We start from the raw sequence: 23822 nt of genomic DNA on the forward strand, positions 1-23822 counted from the left end.
GTTAAATAAACAGTTTTTTTTCCACTTCTCTCTGAGGAAATCCTTCCCAAATAGGTTGGGGGGAGGGGCCATGTGGGTTTGCTTTCTGGGAGGGCCCCTTTTAGAGGTTTTCTTCCAAATTTGCCCTAAACCAGGACAATAGATTTCTTGCCAATTACTCTATTGGTTAGTAAAAGGTATCTTACTTGTCCATCAAATCTCTCTATTCTTAAATTGTTTACATATTTTCTTCACTGATTCTCATGGGATAGATTTAATGTTTATGCAGGTGATAGTTGTTTTTCACCCAGGAATAGATGGTTATATTAACGAACTATTCATACCGGGTTTGTGTCCGCATGGGATCTTGCAAAGTGCTAGCTGCACTTAGAAGAAGTGACAGGCTAGACACTGATCTAACAGAGTAGGCCTGATTTTATGAGGTCTTTCTTTTATAATTTTTCTACCTGACTGCAATATTCCAACAGTCTGCAAGGCTGCTAGAAAACAAACCAGAAACAAAAGCGAAAAGCCTTTTGCAACTAAGGTTGAGTATTATATAACAGGCCGTGCAGATTCTGGCATGCAGCCTTCTCTCTTAGGAAATCAAGCAGACTCTGTCTGCTTTGCAGCAAGAACTGCTACTTTTATTGACCAGGTATTGGCGATGAGGAGAGATGGGGAGACTACGATTTGGTCAGAAGAATCTAAATTTATTGTGGAATACCTATGTTTATATACTATTTTAGGAAGGCTGGTAATGTTTTACTACAATGATTGGGTTAATCATCACATAAACAAACTTATGTGTTTTACAACATGTCTTGCTCGCAGAAGTTGATGTAATTTTCTTTTCTGGTAAGTCCTGATTTAATCTTCAGCTTAGTTTTGATTTAATCCTCAAAGTTCTGTTTGCTCTTGCCAAGGCATCCTGTTATCAAATCTCTTATGCTCACCAGGTCCAAAGTCCATCATCTGTCTTGTGCATCCCAATATCTCCCCCTTCTCTTTTCAACCAAAACCACTCATTTTATTAGTTAATCTCTGCACACATTGAAGCAAGCAAGGTATCATGATTAATACAATTATTATCAAGATCATCACATACATACCCATCTTAAAAAGAATCTTTTAGCGAAAAACCTAGCCACTAAAGGCTCAGGCTTGATCATTATAAACTAAAAACATTCCTGATGGCAGCCACAGGGGGGGCATTACTGGATTTAGAAAGGCTGCCAGAAGTATAATTGCACCAAAAGGTTTGATTCTTACACACAGGGTGATAGGGAGAAACATTTAAAAATTTTAGACTGATTACTTCCTGGGTATTTTAAATTAACATAAAAATCCAATTTCAGAGAACACAGGAGCTCTAACTCTTGGGGTTCCAAGGGTGTTTCAGGAAGGTAAAGGATCCAATTTGATATGATTTGATTTGCTTTTAAAATTTTTAGTGTAAATATTAGTGTTAAGTTCAGGAGGAGCTATACCCAGGAAATATGGGGGGAAACTGCAAAGGGCAGTTTTTCTTGCAAACAGCCCCAGCCTCTGTGGGATGATTACAGGTTAAATCTAGAAGCATAAGGGCACAGGTAACTGGGGTGCCAGAAGGAGCTGTGATTCAGTACCAACCACCTACAAAGCGGCTCAAACATCTTCATAAGCTGCCAGTATCTCCTTTTTGATTGGAATATGGGGGGCTTCAGATCCTCTGTATCCCCTACTCCAAAAACCTAGAGGTCGATCTTGAGTCTCCCCTGGCACTTTCTGCCAGAGGCTCCAGGTAGGGCCATTCTCCCCAGCTGCAGTAGAGCACATTTTTTACATCTTGCCCTGTTCAGACTGGCCTGAGGGGTACTGCATGAACTATCTCCTGCTTGATTCGTTCAAAGGCTTGTCGTTGCTCAGGGCCCCATTGGAAATCATTCTTCTTCTGGGCCACTTGATAGAGAGGGGTGACAATCAGACTAATTTGGAATGTGCATTCTCCAAAATCCCACAACACCTAAAAAAGCTTGTGCTTCTTTCTTGTTAGTTGGTGGGGACATCTCTGTTATTTTATTAATAATCTCCATTGGGATCTGGTGATGTCCATCCTTCCATTTTATCCTAAAAACTGGATCTCCTGTGCATGTCCCTTTACCTTACTTTGTTTTAAGGCAAACCAGGCTTTTAGAAGGATTAGTTTTATTTTCTTCTTTCTCAAAAACTTCTGCTGTATTGCCCCATATAATGATATCATGGAAGTATTTGAGGTATTCTGGAGCTCCACCCTCTTCCAGTGCAGTCTGTATCAGTTCATGACAGATGGTCAGGCTATGTTTCCACCCCTGGGGCAGTTGATTCCAGGTGTACTGGACACCCATCCAAGTAAAACTAAACTGTGATCTGCACTCTGCTGGCAAAGGGATTGAGAAAAACACATTAGTGATATCAATTATGGCATTACTTTGCTGCCTTTGACTTCAGTTCATATTGAAATTCCAACATGTCTAGTACGGCAGTACTCAGAGGTGGCACAACCTCATTTAGACCACAATAGTCTACTGTCAGCCTCCATTCTCTGTTAGAATTTTGCACTGGCCATATGGGGCTGTTAAAGGGTAAGTAGGTCCTACTGATCACTCCTTGGCTCTCCAGGTGATGAATTAGTTCATGGATAGGAATTGCGGAGTCTTGATTGGTGCAGTATTGCCTTGGATGCAGTGTTGGTGGTAGCAATTGGCACCTGCTCTTCTTTAACCTTCAGCAACCCTACAACAAAGGGATCATTTGAAAGACCAGGCAAGGTAGACAATTGTTCAGTGTCCTCCATCTCCATGGCAGCTATAACAATAGCCCACTGATACCCTTTTGAATCCTTTAAAATATCCTCTCCTGAGATAGTCTATGCCAAGGATTCATGGAGCCTCTGGTCCAGTCCCAAGGGGGTGTTTGTGCTACTCATTCCCAATCAGGCTGATTTCAGCCTCCAATAGAGTCAGCTGTTGGGATCCCCCTGTCACTCTAGAAATACAAATGGATTCTGCCCCTGCAAAGCTCGATGGCATTAGGGTACACTGCACCAGTGTCTATTAAAGCCTTGTACTCCTCTGGGGCTGCTGTGCAAGGCCATTGAATCCACGCATTTCAGTAAACCCGGTAATGCCTCTCCTCCACCTAGCTGGAGGCAGGGCCCCTCTAATACAGATCACAAGGTTCCCTGCTAAGATCTTGTAGAAATGGACTATAACTTCTCTCCACAGAGTCAGTAGTATGATCAGACCTTCCATTCTGCCTGGAAAACTGTCCTCTGGAGACTGGAGCAGCAACTTTCCTGGAAAAAAACCCATTTGTGGCTGTTTTCCCTGCAATTACCTCACCCGTGGATCTAGGATTGAGAGGGTTGTTCGTCCCACTTCCTCATGTCCTCTCTGTGGTCCTGTAGGTAAAAGCACAGGGTAGCCCATGGTGTATACCTTCTATATCCTCTCTCTTGAGCAAGAGGATGCCTGCTATCAGTTGTTGAAATATGGACCCATACAGGTAGGGAATAGAACATATCCTCTCTGAATTGCTGGAACTTCTGAGTCAGTTTATCTGCAGCTTCTCCACAGCCTCAACAACACAGGAAGGTATACTGTCTTCAATTCCCAGAGCTGCCAAATCATACCACCTACTGTTGGTGATGTGTGGTATTTTCAGGGTCCCCCATGGCAGGAAGGATATGATAAATCTGATTCCATGCTCTTAGAAGGCTAATTTATTATTTATGGTGTATGTTATGTTATGTTATGTTATGTTATGTTATGTTATGTTATGTTATGTTATGCTATACTAAAGAATAGAGAAAGGATACTTACAGAAGGCTTTACAAGATACTAATGAAAAACCTGTGACTCTCCAGAGCCTTGACACAGCTGGACCGATATTGGTCATTTAGTAAAAACAATTCACATGTTGGATAAACAATCTCCAACCACATTCCAAAGCAGCAAAACACAGGAGAAGCAATCAGATAATTATAGTTTTTATTTTTCTCTGAGGCTTCTCAGCTTCCAGGAGAAGAAATCCTGGCGAAGGGATTTTTCATAAAATATGACAGTGACAGTGATGCATCATCTTTCCAGAGTAATATTGTCAAGGGGTTTCATGCACTGTTGGTGCACTCCATAAATTTCTGCCACATGGGTCACTGACATAAGACATCATCTGGATCCATGGGGAGCTGTGCATTGTCCGAGTCAAAATAGATAATTTCTTTTATGGCAAATTCCCTCAGATATTGAATATCTTTCTCTATTGCAGTCCATTTGCCTGAGTGACATGGAATATCATTTCTATAGGGATACCTTGCCCTCACACTTGATAAGAGTCACCTCCAGAGACTAAAGACTTGTGTCTTTTTTCCCATTGATTTGTCAAAGTCTGGTTCCTTTGGAAGTGATCCCAGCTACTTGGCTTCCTTACCCTCTAATTTCACACTGTTGACTCTGTTGTCCCAGCACCAGAGCAGCCAGGCGGTAATATGCTCACATGGATGATGGCTGAAATCTTTTTGTACTTCCTGCAGCTCACTCAGGGATAGGGATCAAGTGGTGGTTGTCTCTTCTATATCCTCCTCCAGTTCCTGTGATGGCCATGATGATGGCCCTGAAAATCACCCTTGTGATGGTTCTGCTTCATCATCCTCTTTGCTGTCCTCATCCTCCTCGACTGTCTTTGCTGAAGCTTTTTTACAGGGTGACTTTTGTGTACATTTCTTCTGCTTCTGTACAGGGGCAACTGATAACCAGCACATGTTGATTCGCAGTTTGTGGCTTCAGTGGCATGGGTATAGTGTGTTTGCATCAAAATATTTTAAGTAAATATGAATTAGATTGCACATGATGAATGCAATTGGTTGAGTTCAGGTTTGTGGTCATAAAAGTGCTAGTACTTCAGGGCTGTGCAACTGTAAGTATTGTATTGGGTTTACATGGCCAGATTTTGGTAGCTGGGGAGGGGCAAGGCTACAGGGGCGGCTTCTGTGAGAAGCTTCTAGAAGCTTCACTAATGTTCAACAGAGCCAATGCCAGCCAGCTCCAAGACGGACATGCTATGAGCCAATCAGAGATGATGGTAGCACCTCTGTGATAGAATATTTGAGATAGAAAAAAAGTTATTGTGCAAATGTAACTTTGGGTAGAGAAGAGTGGGGTGAAAACGTGAGAGGAGCAACTCTGTAGACACCAAGGTCAGTGGAGATGGAGGGAGAGGAAGTGTTCCAGGCACCAGAGCTGAGATTCCTCTGCAGCCCGTGATGAAGACCATGGGGATGCAGAGATCCATCTTCAGCCCATGGAGGAGACACATACTAGAGCATGTGAATGCCTAAAAGAAGGCTGTGACCCTGTGGAAGGCCCATGATGGAGCAGGCTCTTGGCAGGGACTGATGCATTGTTCACAGGGGTCTTAGGATGAGGGAAGAGACGAGAAAGTTGACTCCATGTTCAGAAGGCTTGGTTTATTATTTTATGATATATATTATATTAAAACTATACTAAAAGAATAGAAGAAAGGATTTCATCAGAAGGCTTAGCTAAGAATAGAAAAGGAATGAATAACAAAGGTTTGTCTCTGACCGAGACTGTCTGGACATGTGGACTGTGATTGGCTATTAATTAAAAACAACCAGATGAGACCAATCACAGATCCACCTGTTGCATTTCACAGCAGCAGATAAGAATTGTTTGCATTTTGTTCTTGGGGTCTCTCAGCTTCTCAGGAGGGAAAAATCCCAAGGAAAGGATTTTTCATAGAACATGTCAGTGACAGCAGGGACCTGCAGATCCATGGAGAGAGGACCCCATGCTAGACCAGGTTTTCTGGTAGGACTTGGGACCCTGTGGGGGACCCACTCTGGAGCAGCCTGTTCTTGAAGAACTGCACCCCATGGAAAGGGACCCATGCTGGAGCAGTTAGTGAAGAACTGTAGCCCATGGGAAGAACTCACACTGGAGAAGTTTGTGGAAGACTGCCTCCTGTGAGAGGGACCCCACACAGGAGCAGGGGAAGGACTCCTCTCCCTGAACAGCAGGAGAAACCACAGGTGATGAACTGACCATAACCCCCATTCCATCTCCCTGCACCATTGGGGTAGGAGGCAGAGCCTGGGAAGGAGGGAGGGGTGGAGGGAAGGTGTTTTTAAGATTTGTTTTACTTTTCATGATCCTGCTCTGATTTTGATTGGTAATAAATTCAGTTAATATCCCTAAGCTTAGTCTGTTTTGCCTGTGACGGTATTTGGTGAGTGATCTCTCCCTGTCCTTATCTCAGTTCATGAGCTTTTCATTACATTTTCTCTCCCCTGTCGATTTGTGGCATGAGAGTGGCTTTGGTGAGTGTCTGGCATCCAGTCATGGTCAGCTTACCACAGGCATGGACTTGGACTATGATTCCCAGAATACCAGCAGTTTTGCCTGCTGAGCCCTACTCTGCTGCCTGTGCCAGGGCTTGGTGGTCAGGCTGTGGGCTTCCCCAACCCAAATATCAAGGCAAAGGTTGAACTGTGGCCCTTGCAACTGGTATCTCTTGGTGCCTCAGTGGAGTAGTGGAGCACATAGTGCTTGGATGGATGAGGTGGAGCACATGATGTCTTGATGGACAAGGTGGAGCACATGGTGCCCTCATGGACTGGACAAGATGGAGCATACGCATTCTCCTTGTTCAGCCTAGTCACATCAGATGAGGTCCTGGAGGGCAGCATGACAGTGAAGGGTGCCTGCTCAAGTCTGGGGGTAGGATATGGTCTCTGTTTCATCATAAGTAGATAAGACTGTTCTTCAGTAGGCAAATATCTGAGCACTTGACAGTGACATATTCCTCCCCATAACTGCCTTTTGGGGTATGGAAGTGTGTCCCAACCTTGTGAGTGGGAAGCTAGGGCAAGAAAAGCCCAAGTGAAGTTACAGACTTTCTCTGACCATGTTTTCCTGGCAGAGAGCAGGATCATCAAGGACACCACAACAGAGGAAGGACTGGAGTTGGGCCACCACAGGTCCTTCTTTATCAATCCTACATTGGGATACAAAAGACAGATGATGGACTTTGGATCTGGTTAGCATAAGAGATTTGATAATCAGGATGCCTTGGCAAGAACAAACAGCTTTGAAGATTGCAATAAAATTAAATCAGACTGACTTACTGGAAAAGAAAATTACATCAAGACTTCTGCAAGCAAGAGATATTGTAAAATGAATAAGTTTGTTTATGTGATGACTAACCCAATCATTGTAGTAAAACATTACTAGCCTTCCTAAAATAGTATATAAGCATAGGTAGTCCGCAATAAATTTAGATTCTGACCATCTCTCAGTCTCCCTGTCTGTATCATCATCACTGATAATACGAACTCCACTTTATTGCTTTGAGTTCCACATTACATTCTTTACTAAAGAATAGCAAAAATTAAAAAGGTGAGTATATATTTTATTTGTAGCCATCTCTCTGCATGTGGGTGATGTCTTAAGTTTTTAGCTTTTATATTTTTTAGATTCTATACTGCATTAGTGTATAACTGAACTCTATATAGAATGCTAGTTAGCTTTCTTCACATTTTGGTCAGACTAAACAAACCACCTGGGCCTGGGAACCAAGGTGACACCATTTGCCTTAGACCCCAGAAAGTATAAACAAAAGTGAATCAGGGGGAGTATTACAGGGGTTTTCTGAGGTCCCAGGATGAGGGAAGAGACGACAACGTTGACTCCATGTATCAGAAGGCTTTGATTTATTATGATATGATATATAAGATATAGAAACTATACTAAAAGAGTAAAGAGAAAGGTTTCACTACAAAGGCTAAGCTAAGAATAGAATAGGAATGTGTAAACTGAAGTCTTCTCAGCCCGAGACGGGCCGAACAGGTGAATTGTGATAGGCTCTTAATTGCAAACAGTCCGACGGGGCCAATCACAGATTTTCCCGTGGCATTCCACAGCAGCAGATAAGAATTGTTTACCGTTGTTCCTGAGGCTTCTCAGCTCCCAGGAAAGGAAAAATCCTAAGTAAAGGATTTTTCATAAAATATGTTGGCAACAGGGGAGAAGCTGTCTTGGTTTGAAAAGACAGGTATCTGCTAAGGAAGGCAGGAGTCTCCCTTGAAATGGAAAATTTAAACTCCCTCTCTCCAAATTATTATAATTTCTAAATTAAAGGGCTCTCAGGCAAAGATATGGGAATAGGAATAACAGTTCTTTATTAGGGAAAAATAAAAATAAAACAAAAATGCAGTAATACAAAACAACACTGACAGAGTCAGAATAGAACCTGACACCCTGTTGGTCAGGGTGTTGGTAGCAGTCCCATTAAATGTTGGCTGCAGTACTTCTGGAGTGACAGATGTGGTTCTGTTGAAGCAGTGATCCTGTAGAAGGGTGGAGTTTTCCTCTGAAGGTCTGGAGGTGATGTAGATGGGCCTGGTCTTCCTCTGGGAATCCAGTGGAAAGGCTGACTGTAGTGTTCCAAATTTCAGATTATATCCAGGTAGGAATGCTTGGCTCCTCCCTCTGGGCAGAGCATCTCACAATGGGATGATGTAATTTTATCAGTCATTCAGTGAGACTCAATGGCCCATTAACAGAAGATATTTTCCAAAGGGAGGATTGGTTGTGGAAGAGATAAAGAAAAACTGCCCCACCTGGTTTTAACAGGTGGCCCAATTAACAGAAGGTAACTGCCCCACCTCTAACAGATGGCAATAGAATACACACCCCAGCCACATCTTGCATTTCCAACACAAGATGTTATGCACCCCTTATTCTATTACCATCTGCATCATACCCAAAATCAATAAACTCCACAAAATGAAACCTTACACATGGTTCTCACTTAGGACTAGGTTTCCCTGTGGTACACAACGGGCTTCATCATCTTTCTGCATTACCCACCAAGTGTAACCAGGTCCTTGAGCAAAAACAATCCCACAGATGGGTTTGTCTTTGCCTGAGGTGGGACTAATCCAAACAGTCTTTCCCAAAATACCTTTTGCGTATACCACAGGGACTTTATCTCCATCCACTGTGTGCAAGGACTCGCAGGACCAGCTAGATTGATGGACCCTCGGGTGTTGACCATCCAGGTGGCTTTTGCTAAGTTCATTTCCCAATTTCTAAAAGTTCCCCTGCCAAGTGCCTTCAGGTGAGTCTTAAGCAGTCCGATGCACCATTCAACTTTCCCGGCAGCTGGTGCATGATAAGGGATATGATATATTCATTCAATATCATGTTCTCTCTATTTGCTCCATGTGGCATCAGTGGTGTGGTGGGTAGAGGGAACCTTTCCTTTAAACATCCACCCCAGAACCGGTAGTCAGGGTGCCAGGAAAAGTTGTGCTTCCATGCCAATCACCTCCGAGGCAGCTTGAACTCCTTCATAGGCAGCCAAGATTTCCTTCTCTGTGGGAGTGTAGTTGGCTTCTGATCCTCTTTAATTTCAGCTCCAGAATCCCAGTGGTCAGCCTCAAGTCTCCCCAAGCACCTTCTGCCAAAGGCTCCAGGACAAGCCATTGTTACTGGCTGCAGAGAAGAGCACATTCTTCACCTCTGGTCTCATCCTGACTGGGCCAAGGGCTACCACATAAGCGTTCTCCTACTTGATCTGGGCAAAGGCTTGTTACTGTTCAGGACCCCAGTGGAAATCGTTCTTCTTGTGGGTAACCAGGTAGAGAGGGCTCACGATCTGGCTGTACTTGGGAATGCGCATTCTCCAAAAACCTATAGCGCTTAGGAAAGCCTGTGTTTCCTTCTTTCTGGTTGGTGGAGACATAGCAGGGATCTTGTTGATGACCTCAGTGGGAATCTGACACCGTCCATCTTGCCATTTTACTCCCAGGAACTGGATCTCTCAGACAGGTCCCTTGACTTTGCTCTTCTTGATGGCGAAGCTGGCTTCCAGTACAATCTGGATGATCCTCTCTCCTTTCTCAAATATTTCCATTGCTGTGTTCCTCCACACAATGATGTCATTGATATACTGCAGATGTTCTGGAGCTTCACCCCTTTCCAGTGCAGCCTGGATCAGTCCATGGCAGATGGTGAGACTGTGCTTCTACCCCTGGGGCAGTCGGTTCCAAGTGTATTGCATGCCTCTCCCGGTGAAAGCAAACTGAGGCCTGCATTCTGCTGTCAGAGGAAAGGAGAAAAATGTGGTGGCAATGTCAATAGTGGCATACCACTTTGCTGCCTTTGCACTCCAGCTCATACTGGAATTCCAGCATGTCCAGCATGGCAGTGCTCAGTGGTGGAGTCACTTCATTCAAGCCACAATAGTCCACAGTCAATCTCCATTCTCTGTCAGATTTGTGCACAGGCCAAATGGGGCTGTTGAAGAGTGAGTGGGCCTTACTGACCACCCCTTGGCTCTCCAACTCACGGATCATTTTGTGGATGGGGATCACGATCCGATACTGCCAGTGCTGAACCTTTGATGTGGCAATTGGTACTCATTGCTTTTCCACCCTCAGGAGTCCTACTGCAGATGGGTTTTCTGATAGTCCAGGCAAGGTGTTCAATTGCTCAATGTCCTCTGCCTCTGCAGCAACTTTTCCAAAAGTCCATCTGTGTCCCTTTGGGTCTTTGTAATAGCCATTCCAGAGGAAATCTATGCCTAGAATACACAGGGCCTCTGGGCCAGTCACAATAGGATGTTTCTGCCACTCCTTCCCAGTCAGGCTCACCTTGGCTTCCAACAGGGTCAATTGCTGTGATCCCCCTGTCACCCCGGCAATGGAAACAGGTTCTGCCTGTTGTTATAGTGCACAACACAACACAAAGTACCACAACTCCATCAGAAGGTTGCAAGAGAGATTTATTATAGCAACACGTTGCTTTTATACTTTTTCAAGATATTTACATTCACTCAACATACACATTCACTGCCCATTGGTTATAAGAAAGAAACAAAATTCTCAGTAGGTGATCAAGGAGCCATGTCATTCTGTGAACCAGCTAGAGTCCGTATCTTTTAACTTTCTCTCCTTCATCACGTTGCCATGGTGAAAACCTTGTTGTCTTCCTCAGGAGAGATACGGGGCTTTCCTTATCATCAGGAAGCCTTTGCTGGCTCACAAGAAGAGCACAGAATGTCTTTCCTACATCCGCCCCCACATGTCCCGATGGCATTAGGGTACACTGTGCACCAGTATCAAGTAATGCTTCATATTTTTGTGTGTCTGATGTGCCAGGCCATTGGATTTACATTGTCCAAAAGACCCAGTTTTCCCGTGCCCCTTCCTGGCTCTGACTTTGGGGCCTGTGCCTTGCACTGGTGCCATATGGGAACTGTTCCTCCTCACCTCCTCCCTTATCTCCCTCATCTCCTCTTGGAGGCTCTTAATTACAGCAGAGACATGAGCCTGCATTGGGCCATTGATCATACTCTTGTAATTTCTAAGCTTGTTGGCAACAGAACCCACTGTCTCTCGGTTGGTATCGGCATTAATTGTTGCAATAAAGGTGGTGTATTGAGATGGCCCTAGATTTGCCAGACTCCACACCATTTGCCCTGTGCACCTGACCTTGTCGGGGTCATTATCATGCTGTCCATCCCTCCCAAAAAGTACCTCCAATACTGCCACTTCTCTCAGCTGTTGGATCCCTTCCTTAAGGGTCTTCCAGCGCATTCTATGATGGTGCTCCTGCATTCTCTCTCTGTGGACAAACCTCTCTCTGACACTCATTAAAAGCCGCTCCCGGAGGGAAAGTGACCCTGGTTCCCTTACGAATACCTGATTCACACCTGAGTCCTGGGTCAAGGGTCCCAGATTCCTTGCCTCACCACCATCCAGTTGCACACCTGTACCCATAAGGTCCCAGACCCGAAGTAACCAGATTGGATGAACCTCACGTCCCTGTCGTACAATGTCTTTGTGCAGATTACGGAGACTTTCTTATGTCAGGGGCTCAGTGGTAATCACAACCTCTGTCTCCCCTGCAGGTTGTGGGGGCCCTCCTTTCTTATCCTTATCAGGGTGCTCTGATTTCATCTTAGACTTCCTCGTTTCCACAGGGGTGACTGCTGCTGGCTGTGACTGCCCTTGTGGTTCAGCTGGAACCTGGACAGCTGTAACATTTGTGGGTTCCACTGCTGCTCCATTAGGCTTTCCCTCTTCGAGGCAAGGGAAGGGTTTCTCACCAACTGGGGAAATGTACTCCTTCAGCATCTGGCCCATCTCACATATCTCCTTCACCAGAACTCCCACCTTATCTGGGTGGTTCATTTCTGAGGTAGGCTGTGGGGCAGGGTCAGGCAGTGGGGCAGCATCTTTAGTCCCTGGGGCAGTGTCAGGCTCTGTGGCAGCCTCCCTAGTTTCTGGCACCATGTCAGGTTCTGGGGCAGCATCCCTATTCTCTGGGGTAGATATCAGCCTGGTTATCCAAGTCAATCTTCCCTTATCTCTTAATGCTAAATAGAACAGGCCTATCAGCAACACCAACCACTGTATGATATCGTTAACATTTAGAGAAGAGTTGAACCCTTCGAAAACTGGTGGGGCTGAAGGGCTGGGAGAAAATTTCCCCCAGTGTAATTTCCTCACGGTAAGTACCATTATCAAAGTAACCCCAAAAACATACAGTTAGTGTATGATGCTCTGAATCCATGTGCTCACCTCCCAGAGGAAGTTAAAAATCCATTAATTCCTCACCTTATTGACCTATAGTTATAGTAATTGCTCGACAACCCCAATATTTGGGAATGATTGGCATCTGACTCCAAGGCTTCAGAATGCTGAATACTCGCTTTATTAAAACTATACTGTATTACATTACAACTCTATTAAAGAGAGATGCTATCCTATACTATATCATACTTACTTCTAACTACTAAAGAATACTAAAGAAAACTCATGACTCTCTGCCCGAGAGTCAGGACACAGCTTTTTGCGATTGGCCAAGGAAACAAAACAATCCTCAGTAGAATCCAATTACCAAATTCCTTCAGGTAAATAATCTTCCAACACATTCCACATGTGCAAAAAAACAGGAGCAGCAAATGAGATAAGAATTGGTTTTTCTTTCTCTGAGGTTCCTCGCTGCGATTTCCAGGAAATATCCTTGGGAAATTGTGCCTTGATTTTCTCTGTGAAGAGAAATGCAGCCACACATAGTGCCAACTGGATAACAGCCAGAGTTGCTTTTGTCATAGGGCCCGTATTTAGATAAGGAGCTGCAAATGGGAAAAATGTAGCCACAACCATGTGCCAACTGAACCAGGGTAGGCCAGACCACATGGTGCTGCCAAACAAGGCTTTTATATTCAGCACACAAAAATTAGGTTACCCAGTAACTGTTATTCTTTTTTCACCTGTTCCTCTCAATGCCCTCAGGCCCCACATTGGGCACCAAGATCTGTCCTGGTTTAAAGGACAGGTGTCTGCCAAGGAAGGTGGGAACCTCCCTTGGAATAGAAAATGTGACCCCCTTCCCTCTGAATTATTATAACTTAGAAATTACAGGGCTTTCGGGCAAAGATATAGGAAAAGGAATAACAGCTCTTTACGTATATATATATATATATGTATGTATATATATGTACAACAAGACAAACAAACAACAGCAGCAACACAATTAGCTCTTTTTTCCCTAGCTACTTTCCAGTTGTTGGGGAGCTGGGAAAAAAATAGGCATTTATTTGTAAAGGAAAGGAAACGTGAAAAAATAAGAGTGGGAATGAGACATAAGGTTGAGAATTTGAACTGTGATTTTAACTAAAGGATTTGACTTTGGACCATGTTTAGTTATGCTGAGAAAATTTTATATGGGGAGCTTTAATCACTCCAAACACTTTTCCAAAGTTTACCTTTCCCTAATGAGTTTCAGATACTAATGAAGCCAGTTTTCCCAAGTTTTCTCCTTTTTCTCAGTGTTTAATGCATGCATTCATCTTGTTCACCCCAAGCTGATGAGATGGAAGTGGCTGTATGTGAAAAACGCGTTCATTCTCATGTGAAAATTTAAAAAGTTGTAATAAAGGACAATAGGAGACAAGGACAGTAAAGCAAAGATTACAGCCGGGTGCATCTTGGTACTCAGCCAAGAGCACACCTTCACCTTTGGGGATACCCCTTAAATATCTTTTCCATTACATCAGTCCGTTGCATATTCATAGACCCTTATGCATATCCTATTTTTTCCATAAACTAGTTCCCATATTCCAGGAACTATTTTACATGGCCCCTCCTTGGGTCCTCCTTTTTAGACCATGCGTGTTTCGTGGCTGTGGTTTCGGCTCCTTCTCTTTATCACTTCCAGTTTGGGACTTGGTCCATACTTTCTTCAGATGGCAAATGCTGATAGTTGGCATATCAATAGCAGGGTCCACATTACATATTCACTGGATGTCATCCCGACCAGACAGTTCACTCCTAACTATATCAGCTACCACTATTACTATGTCTAAGTTTTTGTTAATAGCATAAATAAAAGCAAAGTTATTTTAACATTTTACATATAGCATTCATCTTAATATTTGTGAAAAGCCAACAATATAATATACATTTATAACATGTAGCTTCAAGTGTAATTTTATCAGCTACCTCATGGTACAGTGTTTTTCATAACTCTCCCTCTCACTTTGTTGGCTGATTAAGAATCTCAGTATGTGGAAGATCAGACAGCTATAGAAGCTGAGCTGGATAGTGCCACCAACCTTTTGGCCCTGATACAGTGGAAGCTGTTGTAGAAATAAACTCAAGGCAAGAACAGAAGTGAAGACATCATGTCTGGTCACTCTGACCGCTCTGACACTGACCGCTCTCACGAGGGAAGATGCAACAATGACATTGCTGGCAAAAGAATGTAACAAGGAGTGGCTAGGATCTCAGCAGCCAGCACGCTGGGACTGATGGCTTCTTCTTCCCCCTGCCCAATGGTTGCAGGTGAATCGCAACAGTGGTAGAATCTTGGCCAAGCCAGCCCTGGCCCAGGGCTGCTCCTGGGGCCCAGCAGACCCAGCTTGGCCCCAGACTGGTGGTGGGGAAGGGTTTAGTAGAAGCAAGGTGTTAGCAATTGCAGCCCCAGCCCTGCCTGGCCTCCGCCCTGCCTGGCCTCAGCCCTGTGGCCTCCCCTCCCCCCTGCCTGGCACTTGATGGCGAGGGCCCCAGCTGGCGCCCCACGGCAGGGGCTGCCTGGCCCAGCCTGTTACCTCTTTGCTGACCGGAAAAGAAATTTCCCAGGAATTTTCGGTTTTTACATGGGTATTCACAGAGGTGTATCAGCTTTCTCTTTGCACCACTTCCATGAGTGCCTCCCATGCAAAACCACCACACCAGTTACTGCTGATGTAGTCTCATAATGTGAATTCACTGACTTTTTATAACAAGCATTATCTATAAGATATTATTTAAAGTTACACATATGCATTACTTTAGTTATTTGCATTTTGTTCATGGTACCATTTGTGGATTTGACAGGCTGGTCAGAGAGTGAGAAAACTAGATAAGTTTTCCCAAAATTAGCCTGAGAGACAACCTGCAGGTCTTGTTTTTTCCTACTCTCTGTTTTCTTGTTTTTCTCAAAGATTGTTTATAAAAAGGGCATCTTGTTAATTAGCCAATCAGGGGAAATGTATTAACTAAATGACCAATCAAGTGCACCTGGATCAGAACAGTGTATATAAAGGAAGCAGTCCAAATTAAACAGCACGTTATGCCAATCAGCCTTCTGGTGAATGTGTGTCATTGCTTACTCAACAGTGACAACCACTGAGTATTTAGCTAAGGATAGATAACAAAGCTGGCTGGTTTACAAGCTTTAATATATCTTTGTGTAGCTATCTGCAAGACATGTTGTGGTATTCACATTCTCTGAACAGAGAGAGACATAATTCTCTCTCCCAGGATTTTTTCTGGGGAAGGCAGTGAGAAGCTCAGAGAAGAGAAAACAATTCTTATCTCTTTGGCATGTGTGGAATGTGTTATGGAAATTGTTTACTGAAAGTGATTTGTTAATTGGATTCTGGTGATGGTTGTTTGGATTGATTGGTCAATTGGGTCAAAGCTGTGTCATGACTATCTGGAGATAGTCACGGGTTTTTCTTTAGTATCTCTTTAGTACAGTGTCTTTTTAATATAGTATTAGTGTAATATACCCTAGCTTAATAAAGCAATTACTTAGCCTTCTGAATCATGGAGTCAGAGCACATTATTCTCTACATTGGGGTCACCCTGAATCGATAACATGTATCATTTTAAGAAACTTTCCTAACTGTATTACTGAGAGGCTTGTTTGTAGAATACGTTAGGGAGACTCTTTCAATTACGGCCTGGGCTCTGGCCAAGCTCTGGCCCTACCTGGTCGGGAAGTATGCCAACAAATCCAGGGGTTTTCTGCACCAAAGCTGTACTCAGGTCACTTTGACTTGCCAATTTGGACTTATAACAGCTGGACCCCCTTTTGAAGTGACCTTGGAGACCTTACCCGGGAATGGCTCTCCAGGTCCTCACTGTGAAACGAGGCTTGCCAGCTGCTTCAGACTCTGGGTGATGGTACAGTATTTAGGGAATTTATGATGTATTGTTTTAAAACTCCATCCTGTCTCTTGTGTGCTACTAATTATGGGTATTATCTGACTTATTTCTGCTTAGTGTAAGTTTATTGTATTGTATTGTTTTGCTTTTATGTTGCCTTCATGTTCATAACGAGACACACATGTTGTTGAAAACACAAAGAGGGAGAATATGGCTCCTTAAGAACGTTTAGATAATGCAATATTTACACTAAAAATTTTGAAAGCAAATCATCAAATTTGATCCCTGGCAGAGCGATATCATTTTGAAGATTTGCATATGCAGAACCAATTTCTAAAAGTTCCTACGTATAGATCCCTAATTGAATGTACACTGGCAAGGCATAGCTGATTTACTAACCTAGGGGGAAGGTATGCATGTGTTTTATCACCAAAAGGTTCAAAGTAGTTATCTGCTCGTCTGGACAAACATTGATTGTCTCCAAGAAAATGAGGCCCAGAGAGAAGAAAAATTACCTAATTACCAGCCAACCCTTGTGACCAAGGCAGGAGCAGGGGTAGGACTGCCAGGACATGGCTGTGTCTGGAGCCTTATGGAGGCAGCCTGCCAACAGAGTCCTTGTGTCCTACTGCATTCACCATCATGGTATTCTGTTCCTATTGACCTTTTTCAGTTATTCCCTGTTCCATGCTTCCAGAAAACCATTCAGTAATGTCACAGTCAACATTTCCATCTAATGGACTTCCTCCTGCCTAAACAGCATGGCTCCTGAGCTCCAACCATATGAACTTGTCTTGGTTTGAAAAGACAGGTGTCTGCTAAGGAAGGCAGGAGCCTCCCCTGAAATGGAAAATGTAAACTCCCTCTCTTTGAATTATTATAATCTTGAAATTAAGGGGCTCTCAGGCAAAGATATGGGAATAGGAATAACAGTTCTTTACTAGGAAAATTAAAAAGAAATACAAATGCAATAGTACAAAAAGAAAAACTACTGACAGAGTCAGAATAGAACCTGACACCCTGTTGGTCAGGGTGTTGGTAGCAGTCCCATTAAATGTTGGCTGCAGTACTTCTGGAGTGACAGATGTGGTTCTGTTGAAGCAGTGATCCTGTAGAAGGGTGGAGTTTTCCTCTGAAGGTCTGGAGGTGATGTAGATGGGCCTGGTCTTCCTCTGGGAATCCAGTGGAAAAGGCTGACTGTAGTGTTCCAAATTTCAGATTATATCCAGGTAGGAATGCTTGGCTCCTCCCTCTGGGCAGAGCATCTCACAATGGGATGATGTAATTTTATCAGTCATTCAGTGAGACTCAATGGCCCATTAACAGAAGATATTTTCCAAAGGGAGGATTGGTTGTGGAAGAGATAAAGAAAAACTGCTCAATTAACAGAAGATAACTGCCCCACCTCTAACCGATGGCAATAGAATACATACCCCCACCCTAAGACAGAACTTTAGGACAGTAGTCATTTATTCCCACTTCCTGGGAGGCCTTGGACATTATCCTTTTGTTCTCCTATACTGCGAGTCTCTTTATCAGTGACATAATTGCATTAGATATGTCTTTATTGATTGTGATCTCTATTCCATGTATCTTATCCTGTATCTAGCAAATGACCTGTGATAGTCCTAATAAGATAATGGCCTTACAAGTGCAAACTGTTTTAACATCAAAGTACACAAACCCTTTGCATAAAAAACAAAAAACAGGGAGATGTGGAAGATCAGACAGCTATAGAAGCCGAGCTGGGTAGTGCCACAAACCTTTTGGCCCTGATACAGTGGAAGCCATGGGAGAGATAAACTCAAGGCAAGTACAGAAGTGAAGACATCATGTCTGGTCACTCTGACCAATCTGATGCTGACTGCTCTCACGAGGCAAGATGTAAAAAGGACATTGCTGGAGAAAGAATGTAACAAGGACATTACTGGCGCAATAATGATAACCAAGAAGATTGCGACGCTACGGAACAGGGGCAAAGGGGTCTGGATGGAAAGTTTTGTACGAAACATAATGACCTATAAATTTTGGTGATCTACTGTAATAAAATGGCTTTGCTTGCATAGCATGGTCCGTGTCTCTCAGTTCCTGTGTCAGTATTTTATCTACCAGAACAATTGTGTTTTTAGCAAAATACCTGAAAAAGCATCTTTGTGTGTGTAACAAAGTCATAAAGGTAAAAACAGTGGAAAATAGGTATTTCTGATCCCTTTTTCAGGGTCCTTGCTAATGGTTTCAAGGTTTATGGGGTGAGATGCTTGGCTCCTATGCTTTGCCATTGTCAGGAAGAGGCATTGACCCTCACTGTACACCCTTGTGCTGGTTTGCAAGTAATCCAGTGTGAGAAATGAACCCCACACAAATACCTTGAGAGAGATTTCAGGTCAGTGTTACAATTTATAGAATGATTACAATAAATGCAATGATACAGAAAAACTGGCTTAAAACCACAAAGTCAGAGTACAACCTGACACCCTGTTGGTCAGGGTGGTGATTGCAGTGTGATTAAGTGGTGGTTGCAGTGCTGTTGAAGTGATGTTCACAGAATTGCCAAATGCAGTGGTCCTGTGGAAGGTCTGGTTCTCCTGTGGAAGTTCAGGTCCTCTGGAACTGTCCGGTGGCTGTGGTGTCCAGTCCCCAAACCTCCAGATTATATACCCTCAAGTCCCGGCAGGAATGCTCAGTACCTCCCCCAGAGCAGGGAGTTTTGCAATGGAATTATGTAATCCTGTGAGTTATAGGATATTTTGGGGAGTCTTTGATGAGCATTGCAGCTGGCTTCTGAGCCATTATGGCCCATTAGCAGAGATGGTGCCTTCAGGATGTGTGTAACTGTGTTGGTGCTCCCCTGGATGGAGTTATCACTGCTGGGTCATTTGTGAAGATAAAGAAACACTATCCCATCTGGCAGGGTTTGCCTCATCCAGATTGTAGCCTGAGGGTTTTGGTGTGCCCTGGGCAGCTACTGTGAACAGCCAATCACTAACAGCTTATCAGAAATTATGTAGATGTCCCTAGAATACAGTTTGGTTGCACCCATATTGGCACCGTTTTTCCTGTAACTACGACAACCCTGAGTCTTAACCATTAGGTGAGCATCTTCCTTTGCCATCCCATGCCATGCCCAACAACATTTCGGGTCTCTATTGAAAGTTGCTCATGCTCACAAGCTCATGTTTATAACGCAAAGTTAATGGACAGCAGAGCAGGATTGATTGGAGTCACTACACTTAAGACACCATAGTTTTGTTGGCACTCATTGCACCTACACCACTCTAGAATCTGTCTAGAGGGAGCCATGTTACAGTGTATTGGATGTAATGCTTTGCCATCAGGTAATTTTGTGGCTGTTATAAGTGGCCCCACAGGGATGGAAAGGTTCAGTGAGGGGGGGCTGCCTCTGGGGCAGAGCGCTTCCCTTCCAAACAACAAATGTTGTCTGATGGCTGCATTTAGTCACTGTGTATGTGAAACTAGTGTGTTTTCTCATTGCCTGTTGTGGAATTAAAAAAGCAATGTAAGCTAATGTATTGGGTCTGACGGAGGTAAAGTTCACAGCGCTGTGCTTTGCACTGGTAGCTGGATGAGTGTTGATATCCAGTGTTTTGGCTACTGCTGTGTGGCATTGTGTGTTTTAGAATCGGTTATTCCTTTTGTAATTCAATAATGGTTTGGTCCTCGGTTCCCCCCATGTACTTCCCTCACAATGGTTTCTCCCTCCTATTTCCTCCCTTTTGGAGCTGCCCCCCCCTCCTCTGTCTGTCACGGTAACCACCCCCCTTATCTAGAGAATTCTCTGTGTCAATCATCCCGTATTCGATGTATGATTTGCCCCTGGGGTTTCTCCCCTCCCCTGTGTGATCCTCAGTGGCTTAGCTGTAACCCACGCTCCTCCCTGGGTCCTCGTTTATTGGTTAGCTTTGTATCTCCTCCCATCATACCCACTCCCTTTATGAGACCTCCTCCTTGTCGCCCATCCCTAGCCCCGCCGGGGAAGATTAAAGATCCTTGGTATCTATACGGGTGTCCACTCCTCCTTCCTTTACCTTGGGACCTCATAGCCGTGATCCCGCCTGCATCACCCACGCCGCAGATGGTAACCACTGCCCAGGTTCTGGAGGGGATCCGGGAGTGGCACATCATGTGGCTAGCTTCGGCCGTATCCGGGAGCACCCTAGCCAGGCACCCGTCCACCTCCTGTGGCCGCAGAGAGAGGCTACACTTCTGAGCAACGCTGTCCCTCTGACATTCCTTCTCCCATCAAAGGGGATGGGAGTGGGCAAGATTCTGGGAGGGGACACAACCAGGCCAGCTGACCCAAATTAGCCAAAGGGATATTCCAAACCATATGATTTCAGCTCAGATATATAAGCTAGGGGAGAGAGGAGGAAGGGGGAGCATTCATGAGTTTTCAGTGTTTGCCTTCTGGAGGAACTGTTATGCATGCCGAAGTAGAGACTGACTTTTTTTCCTCTTTAGCTCTTGCATGCACAGATCTCCAATTATTTCTTTCTTTTACTGTAATAAAACTGCCTTCTCTTACCCTGCTGGTTGTTCTCCATCTTATTGTCTTCCCTGTCCCAGTGGGAAAGGGAGTGATAGAGTGACTGAGTGGGCACCTGGCACCCAACCAAGGTCAACCCACTACACCTAAATAATTTGATTTTGAAAGCTGTTAATCTAAAGTCTACATTCTGTCCTGCTTGCTTGCTCTCAGCAGTGGGTAGGCTGGTGATACCCTTTACCCTGCATTTTGTCACTGTTTATCTTAATTTTTTGTGTTGATTATATCTTTCCTCCTCCCTTTTCTGATTTTATGTCCTTTCCTCCTGGAACTGGCAAAAGTCATGCTGGATGAAGAGATGAAAGGAAGGTTGTAAGAGAGGAAGAGGAGGTAATGCATTTCTCACCACCTCTCTCTTCTCTTTTGCAGTTGTTACAATCTCAGGATGTGAAGGAAGATGCTGTGCTTTGCTGCTCCATGGAGGTAGGGAAGCACCTGCACCACCTGCTCCAGTCCTCATTGCTCTGCTGCTTCTGTCCTTGGCCACACACATCAAGCAGCTATTAGATGTTTCCAAACCCAAACAGTTGTGTTGCCCCATTGCATTATGGAATCACCAAATGGTTTGGGTTGGAAGGGACCTTTAAAGAGCATCCAATCCAACCCCCTACCATGGGCAGGGACATCTTCAAATAGATCAGGTTGCTCAGAGTTCTGTCCAACCTGACCTTAAAACCTGAACCTGTTTCCAGGAATAGCTCATCCACAGCTTCTCTGGGAAACCTGTGCCAGTGCCTACCACCTTCACAGGAAATAATTTTTTCCCAATATCTAATCTAAACCTGCCCTCTGTCAGCTTGAAGCCATTGCCCCTTGTCCTATCCCTACATGCCCTTGTCCAAAGTCCCTCTCCAGCTCTCCTGTATCCCCTTTAGATAATGGAAGGTGCTCTAAGGTCTCCCTGGTTCCTTCTCTTCTCCAGGCTGAACAACCTCAACTCTCTCAGCCTGTCCTCTTAGGAGAGGTGCTCTAGTCCTCTGACCACTTTTGTGGCATCCTCTGGACCTTCTTTAACAAGTCCATGTCTTTCCTGTCCTGAGGACCTCAGAGCTGGACGCAGTACTCCAGTTGGGGTCTAATGAGAGCAGAGTAGATAAAAGACACTACTGTGAGATAAGAGATGGCCCTTGAGATTCTATCACTGGACTTGTGATGCATGTACATGGATGCAAAAGGTTTAGTAGCTGGAGTCCCATCACAAAATTATATCATCCTGGTTCCTTCGAATCTCACCCTGCACTTATTTTTTAAGCACAAAAACACCTGTATTGGAGAAATAACTGCCCCATGGGTCACACAGACAGGTTTGTTTGGCTCAACAGCAGATTTGCAGGGAAATGCTGGTATAAATATAGAAGAGTTTCATTAGTATCTTTTTTGGGAATTGATTTGCCTGTGAGGATGGATGCTTTCCTTGCAGAGAGTGATTAAAATTATAGCCCAAAGGGTTGAAATTCAGCAAAGTGACAAGCAACTGAGGAGAAGGGTTTGAATTTTTAAGGTGAGGACTTTGAGGAGCTCTGCATTCAAGACCCACTAATCTTCCATGATGGTGGACTTACTGCTGTCCAGTCCCAGCTTGGACCTTCTCTGTGGAACCACCTAAGGCTCATGTTTCTACATGGAGGCTCTCCAAGGAGTAATTGTTTAAGAAAAACCCCTTGGCTCTCCTCAGTGAAGCAGCATGACAGGTATAAATGCAGATCTTGCCAGGGCGGGATTTGTTATGCATACAGGAGGGTTTTGCTTATTACAATTAATGACTGGGTGTTACTGTGAGCTGTGAATCAGCAAGTAAATGAAGGGCCAGGTAGAAGGCAAGAAAAACTCATCACAGCCTGCAGTTTGTTTTGACAATAGCATGATTTTTAGGTGGGATTATTTTTTTTTTTCAAAAGCAATCTTCCTTTTATATCAGCAGTAGCTGGACCATTTACTCCTCTAGCAGCCCAGTGCAGATCCTTTTCAAAACCTTGCCCTTCATGCTCTTGGAGCTTGCTGCCACGTGGTTTTGGTTTTCACAAGTCATGATGCCTTTAACCTTGCCTGGTGGCTCTGTCACACCAAGCAGGGAAGAATTGGAGGGATGGAGCACGTTTGTAAAAGCCAGTGGAGTGACTGAATATTATAGAACGATAGAATCATAGCATGTCTCAGCTTGGGACACACAAGGATCAATAAGCCATGGTTGACCCCTTCTTCTCCTGACAGCTGCAGAGCAGCGGACGGCTACTGGAGGAGCAGCTGCCTGAGATGATGACAGAGCTGCTGGCGATAGCACGTGACAAGATGCTGTGTCCCTCTGAGTCCATGCTGACACGGTCCCTGCTGCTGGAGGTCATTGAGCTGCATGCCAACAACTGGAACCCCCTGATGCCCACCATCACTCAGTACTACAACAAGACCATCCAAAAACTGACAGCCTGAGGGGCAGGACAAGGTGGGGTGGGAAGGAACACAAAGAAGACATGCGCCTTGATGGGATGTGGCAAAAGCTTCTCTGATTTAAATTCCCCAGAAGACCAACCCCCAGCATGCTTGAGAATATATTAATGGGGTGGGGATGGAGAAGTATGTTTCTTTTTCAGCTGCGTCAGGTTTCTTTTACTGAACTCATTGCTCAAGCAGCAGCAATGTGCCCACCAGGTTATTGTTTGACTTTCAAAAGAAGACAGAGAATTTGGAAAAGAAAAAACCCAAACAACTAATCCAATGGGGGCCATTATTGTTTTTATGCTGTCCTCCTGCCTTGCTCTGGCCAACTGGCAGGAAACAGCAGGCAGCAGATGTCTT

At 44.3% G+C, this 23822-nt stretch overlaps 3 protein-coding genes across 3 annotated transcripts in view; 1 reads left to right on the plus strand and 2 right to left on the minus strand.

The window, feature by feature from the left end:
• The window catches only part of LOC108962568 (CBP80/20-dependent translation initiation factor-like), a 392204-nt gene extending 368748 nt beyond the window's left edge, over positions 1-23456 (plus strand). Inside the window, exons 12-13 of the mRNA XM_050986366.1 lie at positions 21399-21452; positions 23241-23456. Of these exons, the coding sequence (XP_050842323.1) occupies positions 21399-21452; positions 23241-23456 (270 nt within the window). The remainder of the gene's footprint in view (positions 1-21398; positions 21453-23240) is intronic.
• Positions 1-23822, minus strand: part of LOC127060980 (uncharacterized) — a 225449-nt gene that overhangs the window by 182272 nt on the left and 19355 nt on the right. The gene's annotated exons all lie outside the window — the stretch shown is intronic.
• LOC127060974 (Friend virus susceptibility protein 1-like) overlaps positions 1-23822 on the minus strand; it is a 1102452-nt gene that overhangs the window by 171052 nt on the left and 907578 nt on the right. The window lies entirely within an intron of this gene.

The sequence above is a fragment of the Serinus canaria genome, chromosome W, assembly GCF_022539315.1.
Source record: "Serinus canaria isolate serCan28SL12 chromosome W, serCan2020, whole genome shotgun sequence".
NCBI classification, from domain to species: domain Eukaryota; kingdom Metazoa; phylum Chordata; class Aves; order Passeriformes; family Fringillidae; genus Serinus; species Serinus canaria.